The sequence below is a fragment of the Anarrhichthys ocellatus genome, unplaced genomic scaffold (assembly GCF_004355925.1).
Source record: "Anarrhichthys ocellatus isolate YVR2014 unplaced genomic scaffold, GSC_Weel_1.0 scaffold3, whole genome shotgun sequence".
Taxonomy (NCBI): domain Eukaryota; kingdom Metazoa; phylum Chordata; class Actinopteri; order Perciformes; family Anarhichadidae; genus Anarrhichthys; species Anarrhichthys ocellatus.
The window spans coordinates 16843031-16868244 of NW_022280033.1; the positions used below are offsets into that span (position 1 = coordinate 16843031).

Consider the following 25214-nt stretch of genomic DNA (forward strand, 5'->3'; position numbering starts at 1 on the left):
GGGTGTTAAATAAAAGTCCACGCTGAAATGTTCGTTGACTTTCAGCAAAGTTTCACGTCTCCCAGTGAAAAGTGCTGCGTCAACATTCACCCGGAGCTTATGAGATGCTTTCCAATCCAACATCCCGTCACTGTGAAAAAAATAAATGAAAAAACAAAGCTCAGGACCAGAAGCCTCCATGTTATCCATCCGCCCGACCCGAAGAGACGCTCCAATCCTGCAGCGCTTTGACGAAACGGAGATAAAGCTACGACAATCACTGTAAACACTGCCGAGGCATGTGAACAAAACATATTAATAAACACCTTTCAAATTCTGCAGAGTCTAAATGTTCCCATGTGTGGTCAGTGTGTACTCGCTACAGTTGAGTTAGGATTGATCCTCAACATGTGTTACCTACATGGGGTTGATGTTCTGCATCATGATTCAGAACACACTTTGTTTCATCATCAATACATTCTGCACACTGAACAATTTAAACCCCTAACATTGGCAAAGTGGGCTCTTTCAAATCTGCAAAATAACATTATAAAACAATTTTTTATTATTATTATAAAACTTTCCAATTACACATGCCCCGCATATTTAGTTTAGTTTAAAATACAGTAAGTTTACAATAAGAGTGAGATATGTAGCTGTTAAACCCACCCACCCACCAGACGCACAGCCTTCTTCTGTGTTAATGTGCGTGTGTGTTAATGTGTGTGTTAATGTGTGTGTAACTGCAAACATGCTCCGCTCTGTGTCCACAAGTCTTATCCGTCTTCCCCTTACGAAAGCGTCGGGAGCTTAAAAACAACGTGTGGCTGGGGGCGGGGGGGATGTTTTGCCTTAATGTCCGCGACAGTGCAGTGAGCCACTCCAGACATGGGGAGGAGCAGGTGGTACTGGGGTGACACCGATCCCAAGTCTGTTTCACCAGCACTGCAGCAGTTCATCTCCCCCACCCCCCCCGGCGGAGGCTTGTCGGTCGGTCCGGCCGTCCTCCCGTCAGGACCTCCTCAGGCCTCCTCCGGCTCGGGGAAGTCGAGGATCTTGCGGTGGGCTTGCCTCAGGTACTGCTGCTGCTTGAAGTACACCTTGAACGCCCCCTTGATGGCTACGAAGGCAATACCTCCCTGTAGGGAAGAAACAGTGTTGAAAGAGAGCTTAAAGGCAGATTCAGAGTATATGTGGACAATCCCTTCAGATCTCAGAGCTGGTGTGTGGGGCTGCCATGAACAGGAATCTAGCTCACCTGAAGCAAAGTCTGAATAATGTGAATGCAGGCAGGCTGGGGGGGGGGGGGAGAGAATGTCTCTCCCCCAAGGCCTCAAACATTCTCCCTCGACCCCACAGAGCATGTGAGGAAATCCGTCTCCTTGGTGATACTTTAAATTAGGACCCATGACAAACATGAACTTGATGAATAGTTCCTCCCATTAAAACTGCAGAGGCAGAATTGGGTGCTTTGACTGGACCCCGATATATTTTATTTAAAAAGCACCAAAACGGGAACAAAAGGAAGGATGAATATCAGAGCGCTGAGGTTGGTAGGATGAGGGTTAAAGCTCTACAACAACAACATCTATCCAAAAACATAAGTAGCTAATTAACATGGCATCTCTTTTGATAAATCCATATGAAAACAGAAGTGTAAAACTGAATTTGTGTTTCCACAGGGCCGTCGTGCCAGACGTGACCAGGAAGCTTCTAGAGTCTGAGTCACGGTGAGTCAGCAGAGACTCCATGAAGTCACCGCACCTCACCAACCACGCTGCTTTGTTCGTTTGTTTGTTTTAAGAATGATCAGTTGTTTTAATAAAAAGTAACCTAACAACTATTAAAGTGCACATTTTGGAGTAAGACACAATCGTAACACATTTGTGAGTTTTTTATTGATGATTTGCCGTTTGATATTTGCTGTTGTCGGGTAAAAACCATGCAAAATCAATACAGATGATTCTCATGTTTTCTTTATGAACAAAGTAATAAATGTTCCTCTATTAGTGTGAACTGTTGAAACTGGTTTGGATGACTGGCTTTAACAAGAACTTCTTCTTCCTCCTTCCTGCAACGGTGAAGCTTCCTGTCTGTCACTCACAGAGCGAGGACAGAGTGTTCAGTGGGATCACATGACCCGCTCACCTAGTGGTGAGTGAGGAGGTGGGGTTTCTCTTCTCTTTACAGTTAACACTGGTTGAACTGGAATCATTTATCAACTAGCAACGTTGCCGTGAGCACTTCAATTCAGAGGAGACAAAACAAGGGGAGCATGTAGAACGTAGCATTTAACTTACCTGAACACCTACAGAATGATTTATATTCATGAATCATAATCCTCTATAAATAAACAGCAGCCGCTATGGCTTGATTCAATCAAGTATACTTGTAAAACTTTGACTAGTATTTATGCATTTCCTGTATTGGGCTGTACCCACCAGGATGGTCCTCTGCAGGTTGGAGTTGACGCTGCTGAACATGAGCTTCCCCACGATGGTGGCGATGGTGGGGAAGACCAGGGCGCCGCACAGGATCCGCGTCGCCGACACGTGGTCCGCCAGGGGGCTGGCCTCCGCCGGGATGCGAGGAACTGGGCAGCCAATCCCTGCAGAGACGTACGGGGAGAGCAGCAGGGAGCCAGATGAAACGTGCACAAAAGTGGGTTTCGTACCCGAGAGCACGGCCCGTCTGTGAAGCAGAGGGCCGTCGGTTCAACGAGCCGGAGATCTGGTGCGAGTGTGTATTTGGGTGTCCTGACCTGGGAAGATGCTGTTGAGGATCTGCAGCTTGTTGCAGTACTTCCTCCACAGACGCAGCACGTAGTCCTCCCAGCGGATCATCTTGCCGAGGATCAGCATGACGGGGATGGTCGGCAGGCCGATGAGCAGGAACAGAGGGTCGGCCCGCTCCATGACGTCCAGGCCCTCCTTGTGGCCCACCACCTGGAGAGCAGAGGGGCCAGTCAGAATGGAGCAGAGGAGTCAAACTGGTCGACTTTCACTTACAAATAAGGATCAAAGAAGGGAGCAACGGAGGAGCACGTGGGACTGATCAGACCCAACATAAACCCCAAAAGCTCTCATTGGTCACACCTGCATGACAGTGACGGCTCCGTAGGTGACCGCCGTCCAGTAGATGGAGCCCACCATGATGCCGGCAGCAGCGAAGGGGCCGGCCTTAGAGATGAGCCGGTCGGCCAGGTCCAGCACGTAGACCACGGGACCTGATGGAGGAAAAGCGCTCAGAGTGAGAAACTTTACATCGTGCAAATCAACCCGTCAGTGCTAACAGGCCGGTTGAGATCTGTGACAGTCGACATGAACAGCTACATTCAGAACCTGTGGGCCCGGTCTACGTACAGAACTAATCCGGCTCACGGGATGTAGATTCTGTTTGAGACAGAATACTCCTCCCCTTCCTATTTTGCAAGAGCACCGTTGCTGCATCGTGGGCTCAGTGCGATTGGTTTAAAGAAACAATGTTGACTGTCAAAGTTTGTCATTTGACCATTTAAGGCCATTATATTTTCACAAGGTCAGAAACACTTTTGTATTTCTTTAGCAATATTCTGACAATATCTGATGAACTGCTTTAATTCACTTTTTTATATTTAATCCCGCTGAATCAGAGCAGATAGATTTCGGTGAGTCCACACATGAACATCCCATCAATGGCAAACACATTTGTACTGAACAGTGTGTGAGTATTGCAGCACGGGGTCACGAGACTCCTGCAGGTAAAACCACCACTGGGACAAGAAAAGTCCTGGATCTGGAACCACAACGTTTCAGTAAACGGTAACAGAACCGAGGACACAAGGAAGCTCGGCTAAATAAACCACCATGTGGTCAGGCAGCCTTCCAGCGCAACAAATACAAAGAATGACAACAACGCAGTCTTGTGAAAGAAAAGAGACTTTGTATTACAAGGTGTGCACCAAACCCGACTGGCTTCAGAGGTATTGACTGACGGGGGAGGAGCTTATCAGCCAGGGGGCCACCTAGATTCAAAACAAATAGGACGACATGTAACATGCAGGAAAGGATTCATCTGAAGTCCAAACGGGCTTTCAGAGGAGCCAATTCTGACATCAGGAGCAGGACCTTGGAAAAAATAAAATAAAAACATTCTCTGCTGCATTCTCCTCTGACTCGAGGGAAGCCATGCAATATTTACAGGAAGGCAACCTGATTTCCTCACTCAGACAGACCCATCCACATCCTATTAATAACTAGCCCAGGGGTCAGAGGCAGGAGCGCCACACAGCACCGGGCCTGTGTGTGTGCCGCAGTGAGCCAACTGCCGGATAGGAGCCACAGCACAGAGCTGCATTGTCACTACTGTACAGGCCAATCAATGCTGTGCTGCAGCTATAGAAACAGTTCGGGATAGGTCACGTGAGACTTCTGTAATTGACTGTTTAAGCATTTAGCGCCAACACGCTCTCGCCAGGCAAATGTGCAGTTTACAGCGACACCGGGGGCAGATTCACCACTTTAGATTCGTAGTTATTGCTGACTCAGCGAGTCCTCAATTTCAGAGTGTGATGAGTAAAAGTACTCCCAGGACTTGGTGAAAAAACGCCGGCTCCAGCTTACGGTTCTTCTAAACAGAGTAAAAATGTACATCTGGTTAGTCCGAGTAATATACATGTATGATAGGAAGGAAAAATCTGTGTTTGGCAAACAGCGCCACAGGTTTGGGGTTGCTGGATTGTGAACTTCCTCAAATCTAATGAAGAGCAGGACAGAGGTGCTAAAGTTAGCCTCCACTCTGATAGCATCCAGGCCCCACACGGTGGGAATAACACTAGCACACAGCAGATGTGCTGGTTATGAACGGGTCGAGTGACCTGTAATAATGAAGTGAATGTGGAGTAGGAAGCTAGTTAGCTGGACATGCTAACATTGAAGCTTCTGTTTAAATCCGAAGCTCGACAGCTTTCCCAACAAAATCTAAGGACTTCAACTGTGACTTATGATTTTGGTTTTCTGGGGCTTTAATACAAGTTCTGACAAACAAAAGTAAATATAGCCACAAGTGGTTCAAATGTCATTTCAACGGGCTTTCTGACAAACACGCCAGTCTCTTGAGAAGGTTGACATTCATAGTCACATTTCTAAAATAGTGATCTCGACTCGTCTCGCCTGGTTGAGAAATAAAGCAGCGCTGAGTCATCGGTCCTTGTGAAAGCAGGACTCTCACCTCTGGATGCGTCAGCGGCAGATTGATGGATATATCATCCAGTTTCATTTACGCCACATGGATGGTATACAGCAAGTAAAAAAATAAGATCGACCTTGTAGCACTACGGGCTTCCATCACTTAACGTTAAAGGACGACTGTGCTGCAGTCAGTTACAGGCTTGCTGGCAGAGCAGCCAAGTCATCTCCAAGTCCTCAAAGGAGACGTGGACAGATCTAATGCAAACACCTGCAGAGGAAATCAAACCGTAGCGGCTACATTCACATTAGCCTCAACGCAGAGGGTATAAAGGACAGCAGCTTTCTAAAATTAGTCTCCGTGGATATTTTTGGGGTTATGGGTTTTTCACAGTCGCGACATAAGACAGGCTTTATTAAGCCAGAAGTGCTCGACACGAGTCGTACACAATTCAGCCACTGTCACCTGTTCAGCCGAGTACATTCAGTCTATGACAGCTTCAGAGCACAGGTCAGTGCAGCGTTTTAAGCTGCTCTTTAGACAGCAGTGCTCCGGGCCACTTGAGCAGGAAGGAACCCGAAGCAAGAGAGAAGCATTTGGCGCTTTTAAAGCTACTTAGCACGCAACGGAAATATCTCCCTTTTATTTCTAGAGCAGTTGTAAACACAAAAGCTTTCTCGTCCACCGCCGGCCTTTTGATGCTTTCCAGAGCTCGTTTTTTCCTGCACCTGTTTTACGGCGACCGGATTGATCTCGCATTAAAATGGCTTATTTTGATGACAGCGTTGGATTTCTGTTCCGCTTCCTCCCTGCCTGAGCATTACGCCACCGCCCGCCGGAGGGAACTGGGTCGCCCCTTAATGGCTGCTGGCAGGATGGAGAGCTGCGCAATTCATTTCAGCCCATGGCAGCAGATTCCATAAGTAAGATAATTAAAAAAGAAGGAAGGGAGGGAGGGAGGGAGAGAGGCAAAAAAGTGCAATCCCTCAGTAGTGGGCACGCATGCTGGCACACTGTTCCAGCTGGCTTGTTTACTCTCTCTATATAAAAAAAAAAAAAAAACGGAAGCAAGGACACGCCGTCCTCGGAGTTCTATTGCCAGCCAAATTGGCATGATACACTGATATGCTGGCTTTGGCTGCAGCAGGTGCTGGTGGGAACAGGGCCAGAACAGCATATAGCTACCCTACTCTCTGTGGGCCGCAGTGTTGATATCTTCTGTATCTCCTGCGCCACGAGCCGGTTAAAAAAAATAATCAAAACCCAGGTTTAATAGAGAAGGTGATCTGTGGCTCCGGATCAAGCCTGCATCTGATCCGGGATCCCTCCCTCGGAGGCCCAACATGAGTAATGCCCTTTAAGCCGCTAGAAATGAGCTGGCCTCAGCAGCAACCCTGAGAAAATAACCACCGTGGCAGCTTCCAAACAGTGATCCCCGGCTCCACCTGTCCGCAGCGTCGCCTCCACCGCCCAAATAGAAAGCCGTCATCCCCGTGTTGTCGCCAAGCTGTGGAACGGCTATCATCGTGAGGGCTGATTAAAGCCGCTGCAAACACCACCGTTTGAGCCGCTAAAATGATATTTAAAAAAAGGAAAAATATATACCTGAGCTTTAAAGTGTGAAACACAACACACATGGAGCAACTGGCTGTCTGTACAACAAGCACGTCATAAATACCAGGTAGCATCGTCTATATCACTATAATAAAGAATGAAAGAATGGGACAGGAACACTGCAGCAATGATGCAGCAAAACAGACAACGCCGGGGCTCCTCCTGCTCACTTTGAAGTGTCCTGCAGCGAGAGGCTGGAACTCCTCCGACGGCTCAGAGATAGAGGAGAGATTTACTTTTCTGCGTTCATTAGTAATATTCCCATTATTCATCAATCATGAAGCAGGACATGTTGAAGCCCTTTAATAAAGGCCCATCTGCCTGTGTAACAGGATACACTGTGGATTGCTGGAAGACGTACGACAAACATTTACAGCAGAGTGATGGGAGAATTACCTGAAAACTAAACCAGTCACGAGGTAAAACCCATCTATTTGGTAATCTAAGTAACAAACTCAATACGTTGCATACGCGGTTTGACATCATGTAAATCGGCATGCAACTTTTGCATGTGGCTCCACCCCGTGGGAAAGGATCAGGTCTGAGGCACATCCTGTTCCTTCTAGAACCGTCACCATCACAGACCTGAGTGTTAATGACGGGACGTTTAAAGTCACGGGGAAACACCGGAGGACTGCCGGGATTTCACAGACTCATCAGCAGAGCGGCTCCGCTCCTCTCCTCCTCCGCACTGTCAGCCCTTTGATGAGCTGCTCCGTCAGCTCCTCCCGCCGTGACCCAATTCCCCCCCCCCCCCACCCCCCCCCAAGACACATCCAGCATCTCTGCACGGCTCCGTCTGATACTTGTTAACGGGATTAGGGGAAGAGACACCTTTCCCTGGGGATGAAAACCCTCCCAGGCAAACGCAACAGGCTTTGTGCTTCCAACCAACCACTGCTCAACTTCCTGTCCCGATACATTCAGCTGCTGGGGGTTCAGAACATAGCGGTAGGAAGTAACTTGACATCAATGGTTCTGGCTTTCGCACTTAATACAAATGAAATAAATCAAGTTGGCTACAGTAAATGGTAGATGAATTAACCTTGCGCAGGTTGCAAATAGTTGCCATGATGTTGACCGGTAAAACGGGTTTGTCGATGACCGAAGTATTCAAACTATGTTGGCACTGCTGAGTCAGACATAGAAATCAACGAGCCTGGAGCTTTTGGTAAATCACAAAGCATGCTGGTGCTAATGAGGGCATTGGATTAACAGGAAAGAATATAAACGGTCTATTTGTCTTCAGTTATTTTGTTCCTAATGCATACAAACAAATATTTTATTTCCTATCCAAACAGAACGACCAATCACTGCAGTAATTAGGGCTTTACCGAATACTTGACATTTAAATTCTGAATCAACATTAGAATGCCGTGCAGCTTTATATTTTTGTGCATCTATTGATTGGGTTTAAACCCGTATTTCTGCAAAGTTGCAGATGAATATCAAGCCACGCTGATATTATTAGTGTGACATTATTAATAGAATTAGATTCCAGATGTGGCTGTGTAGTAGTGATGCGCTTCTCCTCTCTTTCTCAAACACACGCACTAAGTCCTCACCTACATGTATGTTGACAAAACAGAAGAGTTCTATTCATTGCTAACTTATTCAATCCGATGAATCACTTTATTCAAATTGAGGATTTTGTTTGAGGATATTCCATGTATTTAGGGTGATGACAACGTAAAATATGACAACAGATGTCCAAAGCTTCATTGGAAAACCTCCATGAAGCTTTGAATGTAAACAAAACTAAAGCCGAGAGATTTGGTACAGCCCTAGTCATCATTGGGCCTCATTTATCTTCCTGCGTTTGTTCTTCATGAGACAGGTCATAAGAAAAGTCTGTACGTCAGATTCACTCCCGGTTCCTAAACCGCAGAATGTGTGTCATAATGATGAATCCCATTGTCTGTGTTAATAGAAGGTGTGTGCCAGTTAATCAGAAAGGTAAACGCCCTGCCAATCCCCACAGCAGAGCATCAGACAGCAGGGCCGTGTGCAAATCGAGGAGAAAAGTCTTAAAGGGGGGGGGGGGGGGGGGGGGGCCCAATCATAGAGTAAAAATGATAAATGGTATTGAAATTAGAAAGAACCAGTATGAATTTAGTGGAATAGGTCTGTTCAAATCAAGGAATTAAAAATGTGTGGAACGAAGGCTCTGTGTTGACATCCGTGTACCTTCCATTAGTTGTGGTAGCGTAGCATTCTGCGTCGTCTAACTGGACGGTATGAACATAACTGCTACATATACGAGGTTTCTCTGTTTGACCGAGGCTCAAACTGAAGAGGAACCAAGAAAAGTTACATGTTGATAAAACGCTAACACAGGCCTCTGGTTGCTGGTATAATGTCCTCAGTAAATGAGCCGTAATGGTGGCTAAAGGCCGCTGTATCATTCTCTGAGGGCGGCATCAGTAAGCAGATCAGCAACATGAAAGAGGAAGTTACCCTTTCAAATTAAACCACTGGCCCATCCATTACGATGCTATATTGCTGTTGACCAAACCACATGACAGAAGGAGCACAAACTTAGGAGTGATGAGCTTGAGGTTCCACAACTCCTCACTGTTGTTAAAAAAGAGCTGGCTAAGAATAAGGACATAATGACGAGGCATGCTGGGAGAAAACACTGATGCAATGTGTCTAAACGATGACTTCAGAAGCTACCGCGTGAAAACAGAGACTCAACTCATGTCTTTTAAAGACCGAGCATGTGAGCGAGACTAACATTAGACAACACAAACATGTTTGTGAACAACTCAGATGAGTTCTCCTGGACCGAAATAGAATAGATAGAGTTTGAATATTATATATAATAATAATATAATATATTATTAGAAAATAACTCATAAAACTAAAATAGAAGATACATTAGTTGAGTCCTCTAGAAAGGTTATCTTTGATTTCAGCACTGTATTCTGTGAGGACTAATAAACCCCACACACATTAGGAGGAGGTCCATTGGATCCTGACTGTGATAGATTTGTTCTAATTCAGCCTAAAGAGCAGACTTCCTTTTACTGTGTTGCTTGGCAACCAGTCAGGCATGGCTTCCCTTGATTCAGAGATATATACGCGTGTTTACCCTTTCTGCTTTACATTGATGAGTTTATAAGTAAAAGTTATTCTTTATCTGCGACACAAACACTGGGCACCCAAAGGCTTTTTCCACCAGTGTTTCGCAAACTTATTTTCCGAGAAGCCACTTTTTAAACACGACAATCCATCACACGTTCACAATAAGTGTGAATTTGTGTGCAAATTAACATTTCAAACTAAGTTTTCTGCCATTTCCAAATCACCTTATATTCTGGTAGAGGTAAACCAGCCGTTTCAAAGAGATATACATTTGATAAGCGTGTTAAATACTTAAATATGAGGACAAAAAATAAATGCATTTAACCAGAGTTAACCCCAATCTTTTATTCCTCTCTTCAGTAAAACCAACAGAATGTACTCTAGCTTCTCAGAGTAGTACAATAGTATAAGTAGGCTACAATTATTAGAACAGAAGGAACATTCAGGCTCAATATACTGCAGATATAAAACACAATGGAAGAAATTCTACAAATCTATTTGGCGACCAAAATAACATCTCCTGCAACCCATCTGTGGGTCCCAGTGTTTGGCCCACTTACACTACCCATAATAGTTTAGCAATGTCTCTTTCAGACATGCGTCGCATCCTCGAACAGATGGAGACGCCAAGTGTGTGAAGGGTGGGACCATTCTTTCAGAGCGGGCCTGTTGAAAAGCTCTACTGGATGTTATGTTTTTTTCCTGTATGCAAGAGTTGATGAAGCACTAATTAGCAGTCCTACTGGGACCTGTGAACCAATTAACACACCCTTAAACACAGAGAGGAATAGGCCTGGCAGACATATTCCCAAACTAGCCAGCAAACAGCCATGTGCCAATAATCGGCTCTCAGAGAGCGACACAGAAACCCATCGGGGTTATCTACCTCGGAGCAGGAAGCGATTTAAAGAAGCCGAGCCGAACGCTCCGATTATGGAAGCAAAGTGACTGACTGCACAGCCTCAGTCACCGTTCATATACATGAACCTGTTTACCAGCCGAGCCAGGCCTCCTGCAGACTAGCATTGTCTTGGGGCCAGCTACTGTCTCAAATTGCAACGTCTCTCTCCTTGAGGTTGAACTGGCAGTGGCCCAGTGGCTGATGGGCAACCCAGTGACAACTGTTGACCATTAACTTTAAATGTGTCCAGGTTTTGGCATTTGGCTGCAAAAAGAAAACGTTAGCAAAAGGATAAAACTACGGTATTCTTTCTGCTGTACCTAGACCATTTCTGACAACAAACAGCATGACGGGAAACTGAAAAGCGAGGAGGTTCTGGCCAAATAAACATGGACGTGTATGGCGTGTGTTCACTGAATGAGTCATGGCTGGTGCTCTGACTCGTCAGGATAATTGAGGCAGCCACTTCTCTAAACTGCTCCTGGTCCATGAGCCAGGAGCTGCGCTGTGTAACAAATGAGCGCCCTTCTGTTCCTCGTCAGGCTCAAAGGAAATATTTACCCGGATCACCACAGAACCGTCGCTGGTTTCGGAGTAAATAAACACGCACTCAGGCGAGACAAACTGAATCGCTCTCAGAGCTTCCTGGGTACGGTTGCAGGTGGCAGCTATTAAGAGCGCCCTCAAAGAGGAGCTACGTGGAAATATGCGCTCTAGTGACGCTTCGATGTTGACAACTGGTACAAAAAGAGAGACGTCGTGGCATTTTGACAATACAACAAGTGAAATCCAGAAGTTGGGGACTTTTTTGGCAGTTTCTCAATCTATTTAGGGCTGTAGAGCTTTCTTTTTCACCGTGTTTGTAGTGTAGACATCCCTCACACACTAAAAAGAGTGTGAAACTTAGCATTGCACTCCTATAACAGTCGCAAAGGATAGTTTAAAAAAACAAAATGAATGCAGCAGAACCAGAGATAGTCTGTTCTTCATCACGCATTCTTCTTCCTCGTCAAAACCCACCTACATTACCCACAATTCAACTCAACCGCCGACAGTTCGGCCTGAAATCTGAGCGTTGTTATGCTAGTAGCAGCTTATGTAGGGTCGGGCTTCAGGTCTGTTAACCCCGCTTTTTTCTTTTCTTGGCCCCAAAAAAAAAAAGAAACCACAAAGCTCAGCTAGTGCCACATTATTCTCAAGCTTATCTGCCTCGTCCGGGTTTTTATCCCACGAGATGCAACCCACCTAGTTTGGGAAAGACGATGAGGTATTCTGCATTGCATTGTGGGCAGGCCACGCGTGCCGTGCTGTTGCCCCGTTGCTTCTCGTCCACCCAGCGCTGCAGGCAGGCCTGGTGAACCCACTTGGTGGAGCCGCGGCAGCGACACGGACGCACCCACTCCGCCATGCGGTCATCCTCGTCTGTGGCAAAGCACACCCAGCAGCTCCTGAAAACACACACGGGTGGGATGAAGACAATGAAACACATGCACCCTGATAACAGATTTCTGAAATATTCTGACATTTTTTTGTAGTTGCATTAAATCCCAACACCCCAAAAGAAACCTGAGCTCCCCAGAAGCAACCAAATGTCTATTTTGGGAGGGTGGAGTGGGTGCAACCATTAACATTTCTAATATTGCAATGAATGAAATCAAACATCCTGTCATTGGTCATTTTAAATGTGTGCTCAGGTAGCACAGGAGGTCTGATCCCACTATGGACTTGTAATCAGCTGCACGGGCCTGTCAGCTATACGTTGTTGTTTTTGTTTGGAAGTAGGTTGTGCTTGTTTTTTCTTTTCACATTGAGGCAGGTATGAACATGCGTTTGTGTGGGGTGGACTGGAGGAGAGTGTGAGAGGGAGCAAGCAAGACTAATATAATCTTTCATGTCCCCTTTGAGTGAAAAGCACTTCACTTCAAACAGGACTCAAAGGTTTGGCTTAGATCAGGATTATAACGATAGAAATAAACCGCGATCGATACATAAACCCGAAAGGCAAACTAGCCGTTATGCTGACTGCTTGTCAAGCACATCAGACAGCACAGCAGGAACAGTTCAATTCTCACTCAAACAAAGGCGAAGCATGTCCAGGGCATTATCTTTTAGATCACAATAACATACCGTTTATTATCAAAGTCAATACCTTTTTGAACCAACAGATTCAAAAGAAGGCCAACATTTACCGTACTGTACTCTTGCTTTTCACTGAATATGTCCGCTTGCTTTGCCTCTAGTTTAAGCTACATTCAGTCACACTGCAACTCAAACCCCAGTCGTCCCAGTGCACACCGTATTCTGATCAACCACAGCTAGGATGTGCAGTGAAAGCACATCGGACAAACGAAGGACACAGTCTCTCTCGTGTGCGACATCCAAACAAATGCCTTGTTCAGGACTCAAGCCCCCCCCCACCACCACCACCACCACCACCACACCACCACCACCACAAGCATCCCAACATATCCTCCTTCCTCTCTTCCCACACACAGTGAAGGTAAATGAGGCAGGAAGAGTCCACCTCCTCAAACTGTTGCCTCCTCCCTCACAGGAAAGGAGCCATTCGTATGTTTGGCCCGTCTGCTGTACCGTCTCCCAATTAACTGGACTCCTGAGAACAATACACCCACTAGCTCTCCATGTCAGCCCCACATCTGGGGAGGTAACTTGAGGTCCAAGTTCCCCCGACCTTACCACTTCTCCGACTGTGACACTATATTGCTTCTCCATAATTAATCAGGTGCATGCGACTGGCTGGAAGCTTCACTGCCCCTGTGTGTCGCTGCATGAGGCTAAGTTCAACAATCGAAACCAGTGACACTCTTATTTTAGCTGCTACATACCTGAAAAATATTCATAGGTTAGACCTGAATAATTGATTTAAGAAAAATCAGCAACACCAGACTATGACTACTAGAGCCAAGCTCCTAAACTATGACTGAGGGGCTCCACTGGATCTAATTTAAAAAAAAGTAGGAACAGTGTGACAATTGTGGAAATGGAGAAAAAGAACCAACTCGACTCCAAAATGTCAAGATTTTCCTTAAAGTCGCATTCATGTTCAATGATGCCTGGGACTAGCTTGTTGCTAGGCGATGCCCTCAGGTTCAGGGGCTGACCCATTTACAGCCCGACCATACGCCAGTGACATTTAGGTTCAGAATCACACTGAACCTTGATCAGTTGGCATTTCACTGGATGGATGAAACGATCATTAGTCTACACACACAGCTCCCATAAACCCTGCCATTAATACAATCTAATAGAGATGCATGTTCTTTTTTTTTCTCTGTATGTATATTTTGATTATCATTCACATGAGGACATTTCTGTCACCGACTCTGCTCCAAGTCCATCCATTCCACTGAATACTGCCAGGCCGGTTTGAAACTGGGCCCGGTGCCGGTTGAGGAGTACCAGATGGACCAGTATCTCTTCTCTGACAGGGTTTAGACAACCAGCTGCCTGTGTCCGATAAGATTTATCTAAAGTTTACGATTCCATTTCCTGTCGGTTACAGGTATGCCTGGAATGGCGGAAACCCGTTGCCTTTTCACTCACGAGGAAGTATTATGTGTCTTACCACATCAGAAATAACTTACTGTGGGATTAACTACAGCTTGAATCGCTAAACATGCTCCCAGAATGCAGAAGGTCCCATTACCCTTAAATGCATTTTTAAGAATGTTAAAGGTCTGGTAGGTTTACTGACGAGCCTGTGATCATAAATATTCTGCCAGCTTTTTGGACTTTCTAGTCACTTCAAAGCAACTTTTTCTTGGCCACCTCTAGCAGCACTGTTATTCAGTTGTTAGCTCAGTGAATCCCCACAGTACACCGTGTATATTTTTACACTCCTGCCCCCACAGTTAAATAATGGATGCCAAATCTGTGGGCCCTCCGTCATCGTCGTACTGAGGTCTAGGTGTGCTCCTTTACCGGGACCACAGGGGACTCCTCTGTGAGAGACTGGACGGCCAACTTGGATCATTTGCTCGGGTTGCTGCCTGCCTGCAGTGGATGATTTTCCAACACTCCCTTGGTGCTGAATAAAACATGACGACGCAGGAGAGGAGCCTTGGGGTCGAGGTGCTCAGGTGACACGGCCGGCTGAAGGACCAAGACGAGTCCGACGGAAACATTAACCCTCCAGTCACACTTCCGTCTACCGCCCATCGCCTCTCTGCTTCTGACAGGTATGCGAGCCCGACACTACATGTAATGCAAACTCACGCTTTCTTTTGCACTGCAGAGCTGGATACAGATAAAAAGAAAAATATGCATTGTGTGGCTGTTTCCTACACAGGGGTGGACATCCCAAAAGAACAGCACAGAAATTGAAACTGAGGCAGCTATAAAACATGACGATGCAAAGTGGAGCAGCGGACAGATGTCTCCACAGGAGCACGACAGAGGAGAACAAAACCGAGCGCTCCCTTAGAGTCGCTGGCTCCTGTTCCTGAAACCCGGCCCTGCAGCGTGACAGGACCTAATACAACAGCACCGAAACGCTATCCTCTGTGAGAAACCTTAATCTCCGGCTCGCTGTTGCCTCAGCCCCGTTGAACAGAACAGTCGGGCAGATAAGTCCGAGCTGCACATGCACAAAATGGTGCTCCTACATATTATGCAATGTGTTCACGAAACACACTCGCAACATATTTACACGTCAAAAACGAAGCTCAAACCTACGGACACGTAATGTTGACCGATGCTTCCGCACACCTGACACCCTGTTACTGCTTAACAAGGTCTGGAAGGAGTCCATAAAAATGTCCTTTAAGAAAATGAGATGTGATGGTGGCGAGCAGCCTAAACTGTGCTGAAGCAAGGTGACCTGCCGTCTCCAACACTTATTTACACGTTAAACAGGCAAACTGGAGTGGGGCTTTGCAGTTTCCACAATGGAGCTTTAATTCACTTAATCCTAACAGACTGCTTTGAAACTTCAAAGGCAGGCAAACAGCGGTGTGTATTATCCTTTTTTTTATTTTTTATTTCCACCTCAGCTGAGGACGTCCTTTTGACAACCTAAGAAAGAGCAGAGCTGTATCATGGAGTCACAGAAACACTCTGATGGTGGGCTGTGGAGGAATACAGGAAGACAGCGTTATTAACACTGTGTGCAAAGACGAGTGCAGACGGCATGGCCACTTTCTCATCGTCTAACAAGTCAGGCCCCCGGTCATAAGCCGCCCCACAAAGGCTCCTTTCACTCAGCGGCGGTCACGTGACTGTGGGAAAAGTGGAGGTTCCTCGGCACAAAAGGCGGGGCACAGGAGCACTGGATTCTGTCCCACAAAGATATTAAAAAAGGAAGGTTATGGTCTAGGGGGGCCTTCTCCATGTCCGACTGATTATACTCAATCACCAACTAGTCTTGTCCGTGCCAGCTCAACAACCCGTTTAGGGGGGATTGGAATAAGGGCCGACAATTATCAATCTATTTACATCAACGATAAGCAAGCAGGCTAAGAAACCGTGTCTTTTTGGGCAGTTTCAGGTGCGATTGAGTCGTACAGTGCCCGTCTGTCTGCTCCATTTCAGCACTCTGGACAGCGCCGCACTGTACACGACAATTACGCGGCCATTATTCTGAAAGAACAGCAAAGCAATAGTCACGCGTGTCTCGGCCAATAGTTTTGTTGTTTTTAATACTTTTCTATAGAAAGCTTAAACAGGTCATCAATGAGCACTACATTGGACGATATACAAGACTTGACCAATGAGATTAAACTGTGTAGTCGGGGGACACCCCTAAAAATATACACCCATCAAGAGTCTAAGATTAGTACCTTTAATGCAATAGTTGTATAGTGTTGGGTATTTTCCAAGAGGTGTACAAAATAACCGGGTCTCCTTACAATGTTGTGCAATCGACGACTAAAAGCTCCGGCTTCTAAACTTACATTTGAATCAACACCTTGTAGACAGTGTCAACAAATATATTTTTCTTGCAGTTATGGCTTGTATATTGTATTATCGTACATAATTGTTTTTGACATTTTACAAAAATAACTGAACAGAAACTGACCAGTACGCATTATCCAGGGAGGTGTGTTCATGTTGCTCATCAGCTATTAACAAGAGAGTTAAGTTTGTTTAGTGAGTCAACCGACACAGGAACCTCACAACTCTATTGCTGCTTCAGGCGACTCCATAACAAAGTTGTGTACTTCTACAACCTACAGTGCTGTGACCTCTGTATCATATTAACTCGTAAAGTCCAGGAAAGGGCGTTTGTTTACACTTTGATCGGCCCATGAGTGGCTGGCTTCCAAAGTTAAGAAGACTATATCCAGTACAGGAATTCAATCCATGAATCCAAAACGTCTTCTTTATGGACGTCTCTGGAGTCACGTAATGTAATGTGCATCTTAAATATTCTAGGAATGTTAATTGTGCCATCTGTAAACACTAACAGTATAAAAAGTTACAAAGCATTGAAAGAAGGTTCTATGACACAACCCAGACTTTGAGGCCAATAATGTAAACGGGGTGGCCTTGTGGTTTGAATCACCCGAGCCTGCTAACTAAACCACCGAGCTCAAGACATGTCATTTGGTGTGACCTTTCTCTGAAGCTAAGGCCATGCACCACAGGTTATTTCTGCAAGCTGTAGGTTACCGAGCCATGAAAGGTCTGCTGCTGATCGGGTATTATTTTCGATTTAAAATAAGTCATTAATTGTTTTAAGTTTTGTATTTAACAAAGAAAATGAGCGTCTCTTTCTTATGATTGAAGAGAGTCCGCTCCTCCATACCAAAATTGAATAAATTCATGGCTACAGGGTCAATCATTATCAGCCCGTATGCGCACACACACACAGCACATATTTATATACACACAAAAGGGGTCAGCGATGTGGACAACAAAAGCAGACGAGAAAAGAGTAAAACAAGGAGGTTGAGTGCCAGCCAATAAAAAGGTCAGGCCGAATTGAAATGTGTCCCCCACATCTATTTGTGAAACGCTGCATTGCAGGGGCAGCTGGCTGCTTGTGGCAGACCCAGATAAGAGTGTGTGTGCAGCCTTATGTTTGCCAGTGATAGAGGCTGGGTACACAACCGTCGAGGAGCAGGAGGACGTGACATACATCTTCCTGCTATCAGCTCCTCAAACACTGCCAGGGTTACTGCGTCTGCCACACACCAGCAGCACACGGCTGAAGAACATTTCACACAGCTCACGTGCCCTTCCCTTCGTTCTGCTACTGTACCATGTGCTCGGGAAATGGTTTCAAAATACAAAGTTCAATATTGACAGAAAGTGCTGCCTCAATGGCCTTTTAGTGCGCACTGCACAAGCTGTCGAACGCCAGCAATGACTCTGAGGGAACCGGCACACCACTGTGCTTGGTGGACCTAATGTTACAGCATCTGCTCACCACCACTGACATAGAAGATCGAATATTCTGCTCACATATGACAACGCTTGGAGGAGAGCCATCGTGGCTTTGTCCGACATTAGCCTGGTCAGTTGTGAAAAATGTTTGAGGTTCATCTATGTCCGAGTTCAAATCATCACATCTCACTCTGCAGAGTGCAAATGCCTTATGTGTAGTTTTTTTTAACTATCAGGGGTGAATTTTAGATAAATAATTGAACAAATCGACACCAGAATGTTGTGATCAAAATGGTCTTAATAACTGAAACACCCTGTTTTACAAACACTGAATTTTTACATAAAGATCAAATCCTCCTGAGCTCAGACAGAGGAGGATAACAGGTTCCAATTTTGTGTTTTGAATTGTGTCGTTGTGGCAGCAACCCTTTCGTTTTCCTGTGATCCCAGGCTGAGCTCTTTAATCATATGTCCAATGATCTCCAGCTTGACCTTGGCAGGTAACAAGATAAGGATAAGCTCTATGAATTCAGACCAGTATAATTTAACCTAATGCAGTCTTTGAACTGGGTTAACTGTATTCTGAAAATAAAAAGCAGCAAAATGTAACCCCCCCCCCTCCATGTGACAATTAAACTGTTCAACCTGAAGCTCTGCATTCTGCCAAGCAAGGCTTCAGTCTATCCAGGATGTTGTCAGACATCAGACGACATCTTTGAACTCCTTATGTCAGCTGGAAAATTTGCTTTAAAAGGAATTCACTGACGTGTGTGTGCGAGTGAGTGTGTACAGGTGTTGGACAGCCATGACAGATTGTGTTTGATAGTATGACGAAGAGCTAAACATGTTCAATTAAGTGTCAAAAACACAAAAAGAGTTCATTAAACATCATTTCTCCCCAATGTTAGCTTTGCTGCAGTCTGATGCTTGTATAATTTCATAAAATCTATTCCCATGATGCTTCATGTTTTGTGGTGTTGAAGTTTCAAACATTGATTTTGCCCTTCAATACCCTCACAGTGCAGTTTTCATTGTTACTTTGCCTTTTTTCCCCAGTTTAGTGCAGATGCATTACAAACCTGTGTGACGACACAACTTTGTTCATATGCACAATCGGACATCTTATCAAATAACTGAAGAGCTACTTAAGTTTGGTTATTGTATGCACCGTGGATGTTTACACAGTACGTTTCAGGGGAATTAAAGTAAACTTTCATTCAGAGTCTTGTGCAACAGAAGATAAGCAGATGGTTTCAGTGTCATAATGACTGTTAACTATGAACGTGACATTTCAGAAATCTTACTGGACACAGCATTCTACTAGCCTCGAGGTCAACAGGTAACCAAATGTTTGAGGAAAGTAGAAACTCTGACCTTTAGTTAATTTACGTGCAACAAGGTTATGGTTAAACATAATATAGATGGAGTTACAGGCTGTGGTATATATATATATATATATATATATATATATATATATATATATATATATACACATAATGCTAAGGATAATATGGTCATAGTGATATGCAGGTAATGTTATGAACGTCACTAAATGCAGTGACATTATGAATCATATGACAGAAGTAGCAGAGGACGTCACGTATCAACAACTATGCTAGGCTAGTAGGGATTTTACGTAAAGCTACGTAGCTGCCGTTAGCAAGTTAGCCATAAACTTGAACTCACCTGTCCAAATTCTGCTGCATGGCCACTGCAGCCTCTTCCGCCATTATCGTAGAAGAGCAAAGAAAAACTGTCTTTGTTGGCGGAGCAGACGGACTGTATTACAAATAAAACATTAAAATGAGACGCGTGTTGAGTTGCTGCAGGTGTGGTTAGCGTTAAATCACTTGCTAGCTAGCTGAGGAACTAAAGCTAACTAGCTACACAGGCCTCTATGTTGATACGGCGAGTAAGCTGCAAATGAGCCAAAACGGGTACGCATTTAACTATTCCTTCTAGAGAGCATCTATCTGCGACCGATACACTATTACCGGTAAAAACAGCTCCCCTTTACATCGGCAGCGGTCTCGTTTTGAACTAGTACTATCGCATTGGCGTGTCCGCTTGACTCCATTAGCTGCCCGTCTCTGAAGGTAACGTGAAATAGGACTGCTGTGCGTGTCTGCGTCATCAAAACAAGGACGGCGCAGTCCACGCGCATGGGAAATGTAGTTTCACAATGCTTCCCTACCTCTTACGGCCAAAAATATCCAATTAATGTTCTGAATCCACTCCCGGCAGATGTGCCAAAGAGTGCCACGGCTTCTTGAAGATTACAACCATCATGAAGATGCACATATGGCTACAGAACACTTCTATTAGCGGTAAGATGTGTTAATAAGGCTACAATATAAATAGACAAAGTATTTGCCTCACACCTTCCCTGCTTGTCTTTAGTTGGATATAGAAGTTTTTTTTTATTATGTGAACTTAAGCTTTCTTGCGAAATTAATGTAAGCTCACTGTCTATACAAACCATGCGTGTGTGTGTGTGTGTGTGTGTGTGTGTGTGTGTGTGTGTGTGTGTGTGTGTGTGAGAGAGAGACGCTGTTACTATCATTCGTCACTATCTTTATTATTGCTGCTTCAAGGAGTTGCCTCGAGCTGCTTTGAAACTGATGCTTTTTTTGTTTTGTTTCTGTTGCCACAGCAGTGAAGAATATAGAAGATAGGCTATAGTGAGAACTACAACTCCCTACAGTCCCCTCGGCATCATCCATGCGCCGCAGTCAATCAGCTGTTGAGGCAACTGCTGACTACCTCGGCACAAGGGTAGCTCGTTTGTCATATCTAAACCCAGACGAGGCAAACAGAAATATCTTTATTTACACAGTCCCAAAAAGGTGAACGATAAAGGTAATTCAAATTGCCCATAGGGCAGTGAAGCGACCACGCTGTGTGTGTGTGTGTGTGTGTATGCGTTTTTTTGTTTTTTTTTGTCGTTTGTGTAGAAGGGGACACATATGGATTAAAGGGGGATTTCGAGGCAAGACAGCTTCATGACATGTATCGGATGAGGAATCCGATCAGCGCAATGAATGGGCGTTTGATTTTGGCAGTGTTTGCGGTGAAGGGGCCGGTGAGTTGAGCCGCTGTGGGCTGCAGATTATGCCGTTTTGATGACCTTGGAAGCGCAGCTCTTGGAGGAGAAAACACGGGTTAACCGGTGGGGTGTGTACGGTGCTGGCTATTGCGACTATACATTGAAAGTCCAACTTGTAAAACGACCCGGCATGTCATCCGAAGTGTTATTTTCAAAGTCCACAGACTATTACATTCGTGTCACTGACAGGCCTCGGTGTTAGCTCTCCTACCCGTGTTGGTGTGGGTTTTAATTTAACGCAATTCTAACGTTGTATTATTTGACACTGTGTCCTGTCTTATGTGGTTGTGCCTCGCATGTGCCTCCAGCTGACAAATGCTCACCTCGAGACGATCAAGCATACTGTGGTCTATTTACATTTTAGATTGTCCTGCTCACTGTTAGCATTAATAACGTGGCAAACTGTGGCTTTCTGAATGCAAAATCGCCCTCCTGATAGTACTCGAGGGTGTATGCAATTTGGCTTTTTTTTGCAAGGCGTTGTCTCTCAAATGCAAAGTAAAGGAGGATTTTTGCATGGAATGTTCTACAGCCTGCTGTCTAACTTTGAATAGAGGACGTAGAGCTTTCAGCCTTTAAGTTATTCAAACGCAAGAAGCCTATACATGTTTTTTTGTCTAGTGGCAATGCCAACCCCGTGGCTGTGTCAATGCGGACCTTGGGCAGAGTCTCTCTTTGCGCTATAATAAAATCTCTTAGCCTATAAATCATATCATTCCTGTATGGACTTTTATATTGAGTGTTACTCAATTGACCAATCAGAATTATCCTAATTAGTAAGCTATTGATGTTTTACTTGTTGTGCTAAATTATTAAAGTCTATGACTGACACATTCTTTATTATAAAGGGAAAGGTTTTGCCGGTACATATGAGACGTCTTTGCGGTAAAATAAAGTGCTTCAGGCGCGTCGCTTTCCACTGCGTAAAGAGGTGCCTTTTGGTGCAAGTCATTTCCGTTTGACAAAACAAAAACAAACAATAAAGCTCTGTGGTCGCGTGTGTCAAAGTGCCTGGGTCAAGGTAGACCTGTCTTTTAGCTTTGTTGAAGGACAGCTGTATTTACTGACGTATGTAAATGAATATAGGGGAGGTCCTAGGGCAAACACACACACACACACACACACACACACACACACACTGAATCAGTTTCACATTGCAGCTCCGGAGTTCCTGCGTGGAAGGAAAAACCGAGACGTGGCGAAATCTGGTGAATATCCGCAGCCATATGCTCCGTGTGTAATTTGTGGGATTCATGGATCCCTCTGGTATAGTCTTGGGAAGTGTGTTTTCCTCGTCTTCTTCTTTTCGGCTAAATGGGTGATCACGCACTCGCGTCGCAGTTGCCCGGTCCCCCACCAACACCATATCCTTGTCGGACTTGTCCCAGCTCATCAGATACTACAGCAGCCCGGCGCGCGAGCTTCTAAATTACAACAACAATAATAATAATAATAATAATAATAATAATAATAATCCTCGTCTCTGTTTTCCCCCTGTTGCAGCTCAGCAAACCATGCAGGATGATTTACTGATGGACAAAAACAAAGCCCAGCCTCACCATCAGCAAGATCCGACGCAAGTAGACCCCCCTCCCTCCACCCCGACCCCGTCATCGGAGCCCACTTCTTCTTCATCGGAGTCGGAGAGCCCGTCGACCGGGAGCAACCAAGCGGCTTCAGCGCTGAACAGCAGCAGCAAGGACAAAGTGCCGATGGAGTCGCCGATCCTGCCCGGGTTGAGCTTCCACCACCAGCCGCAGGAGACCGGCGGCCCCCTTTCCTCGCCGTCCTCCTCCTCTTTCGGGAGCACTTGGTCCACGGGAACCACAAACGCCGTGGACGACAGCTTTTTCCAGGGAATACCCTCGGTGAACGGGACGATGCTTTTCCAGAACTTCCCCCACCACGTCAACCCGGTGTTCGGGGGTAATTTCTCCCCGCAGATCGGTCTGTCTCCCCAGACCCAACAGCAAGCCCAGCAAGCGCAGCAGCAGCAGCAGCAGCAGCAGCCCCAGCAGAGGAGGTCCCCCGTCAGCCCCAGCCAAGGGCCCTTTCCCCAGAGAAACGCTTATCAGACCATCATGAATAACAGCAAGGGATCGTCCTCGTCGTCGTCTTCTTCTTCTTCTTCTTCTGCCTCGTCGTCTGCTTGGAATAATCACCAGAACGCCGCGTGGAGCACAGCCTCCAACCCCTGGAGTGGGCTGCAGGCCGGCAGGGACCCACGCAGAGCGGTTGGAGTCGGTGTCGGGGTCGGCGTCGGGGTGCCGTCACCCATGAACCCCATATCCCCGATGAAAAAGCCCTATACGAGCAATGTCATAGCTCCCCCCAAGTTCCCAAGACCTGGTCCCCTCGGCCCCAAGCCCTGGATGGATGACAGCGCCTTCAGGACTGACAACAGCAACAACATACTGCCTTTCCAGGTAAATAGCCTTAAGAGCAGGCCTATAGGCCTACCTCTATTGCTTTCAGCCTGTCATTTAAAAATGTTGACCCCCTTGACGTGTTGTCAGTTTGACCCATCAAAAATATAAATTGTTTCCAATATTATATTCAGATATTCAGATATGCCTGGGTTAAAATAAAATAAAAAATGCCTACAACTAAGTAGCCTATCCTTAAGGTCACCCTGAACTCACTGATTCATTGGTCCCTATATCATAGTGATTGATCTTATTATGTCATAGTCAACTGGGGGAAATATCAATCCAGAAAATACATTTTATCGCATGAGTCATACACATTGTCGTTTTCCATAGTTATTATAGGGTTATGCCTTTTTATAAGAACGCGACTTCAGAGGTCACTCATTGAATTGATTTCGATAATTCAGCATTCAGCTGCCGGTAGCAGTCAATATTTTTCACCCGGCTTGTATTCTGCCACATTGTGTGGTGGAGGTCAAAGAAAATCGAATGAGACAGCGAGTTGTTGAAGGAACGCGCATCGGTCTCTGCTATTTTTACGCATTTGAAAAGGCAGACGCACCGAGTCGGTCCTAGAAATAGTCGCTGAGAACGAGCATTATTGCACTAAACGGTTAAATTCCCTCTGCCAGCTCACTCCGTGAGGGTTTAAAGGACGCGTGGCGCATTCAGGTGCCGCTCGTAACCTTCTAAATTACCAGCTCGCCCCGGTGATCAGGAAGGATTTCTAGTTTTTCAGTGACGTGTGTTTTATAAAATACGATAGAGTAAGCTTCAGAAAGAACGTGCAGCTGAACGGTACATTTTACAAAGTATACACAAGCTACTCACTGTGTGTAGAATTCATGGCAACTATTAAACATTGATCACAAGCTCATTATTTGAAAAAACTCACTAACATAGCCTTGTAATAGTAATAGGTACTACAAATAATAATAGTAATAATGGTAATGATAATCATGTGATTGTGTTACCATGCCTTATAACTAACAACATCGTTGGTAGTTCAGGTGCGCTCTACTTGTAATACCAAGGTTTTGGACTGTACCTGAAGGCAACACCCATACGTGCATTTGATTGGCTTGTGATCGGATAATGGGCGTGGCTTGATTATGAGTTTGAGACTCCTATAAATTATTATATTAATATATTCCTTGTGTCCACTTTTCTTTTTTTTGTGGGGGGGGTGCATTTACAGTCGGAAGAAGCCAATAATAAGCTCTTGTTATGCGTTTCAACAAAATATTTAACAGTAGACCAATTACAAAAACAACAACTTTTGGCTGTAGGGCCCTATCACATACGTGACATCATTTGTGAGCTACTTTAGCGTAATACGCCCACACATTCAAATAGGAAAGGGCCAGGATGCCCTGTCTATTATTTAAATACAGAATGAGTTCAGTTTGCATTAATTTCCGTCGGCCATCCGGCCTCCATTGACATGTCTGACTCCAGAGTAGACTACACGAACAGTCCCAATACTGTATGTGTAGTCATGCTTCCTGACAAACAAGCCAACACGATAAGCCAGCTGAATACTCCCCCCCCCCCCCCCACCCAAAACAGATGTACATAATGAATA

General features: G+C 45.3%; 2 protein-coding genes across 11 annotated transcripts in view; one reads left to right on the plus strand and one right to left on the minus strand.

The window, feature by feature from the left end:
- Positions 1 to 6: 6 nt before the first annotated feature.
- Positions 7 to 20426, minus strand: marchf5 (membrane-associated ring finger (C3HC4) 5). Of its 2 annotated transcripts, none has more exons than XM_031838573.1 (6): positions 19781 to 20426; positions 11993 to 12195; positions 3075 to 3205; positions 2741 to 2924; positions 2421 to 2572; positions 7 to 1118 (listed from the first exon to the last, which is right to left on the minus strand). In XM_031838573.1, exons 1-6 carry the CDS (start codon positions 19822 to 19824, stop codon positions 1002 to 1004), a joined length of 831 nt encoding a protein of 276 aa, XP_031694433.1. In that variant the 5' UTR covers positions 19825 to 20426; the 3' UTR covers positions 7 to 1001. The 2 variants fall into 2 exon arrangements, with proteins under 2 accessions (XP_031694433.1, XP_031694424.1); XM_031838564.1 differs by having other exon boundaries at positions 2421 to 2587; positions 19781 to 20234.
- Positions 20367 to 25214, plus strand: part of cpeb3 (cytoplasmic polyadenylation element binding protein 3) — a 36518-nt gene continuing 31670 nt past the window's right edge. For 4 of the 9 annotated variants that reach the window (XM_031838496.1, XM_031838510.1, XM_031838548.1 and 1 more), the window contains exons 1-2: positions 21185 to 21268; positions 22704 to 23626. In XM_031838496.1, coding sequence (XP_031694356.1) covers positions 21217 to 21268; positions 22704 to 23626 — 975 coding nt within the window. In that variant the 5' untranslated portion in view covers positions 21185 to 21216. The other 5 variants (XM_031838504.1, XM_031838516.1, XM_031838524.1 and 2 more) reach the window with 4 other exon arrangements.

Coding starts and splice junctions, on each gene's coding strand:
- marchf5 (XM_031838564.1), bottom strand. CDS start 19,824: ATGGCGGAAGAGGCTGCAGTGGCCATGCAGCAGAATTTGGACAG. Junction 12,196..19,780: donor ATGCAGCAGAATTTGGACAG/GTGAGTTCAAGT, acceptor GTGTGTTTTCAG/GAGCTGCTGGGTGTGCTTTG. Junction 3,206..11,992: donor CATCGTCTTTCCCAAACTAG/GTGGGTTGCATC, acceptor TTCCTCCATCAG/GTCCCGTGGTCTACGTGCTG.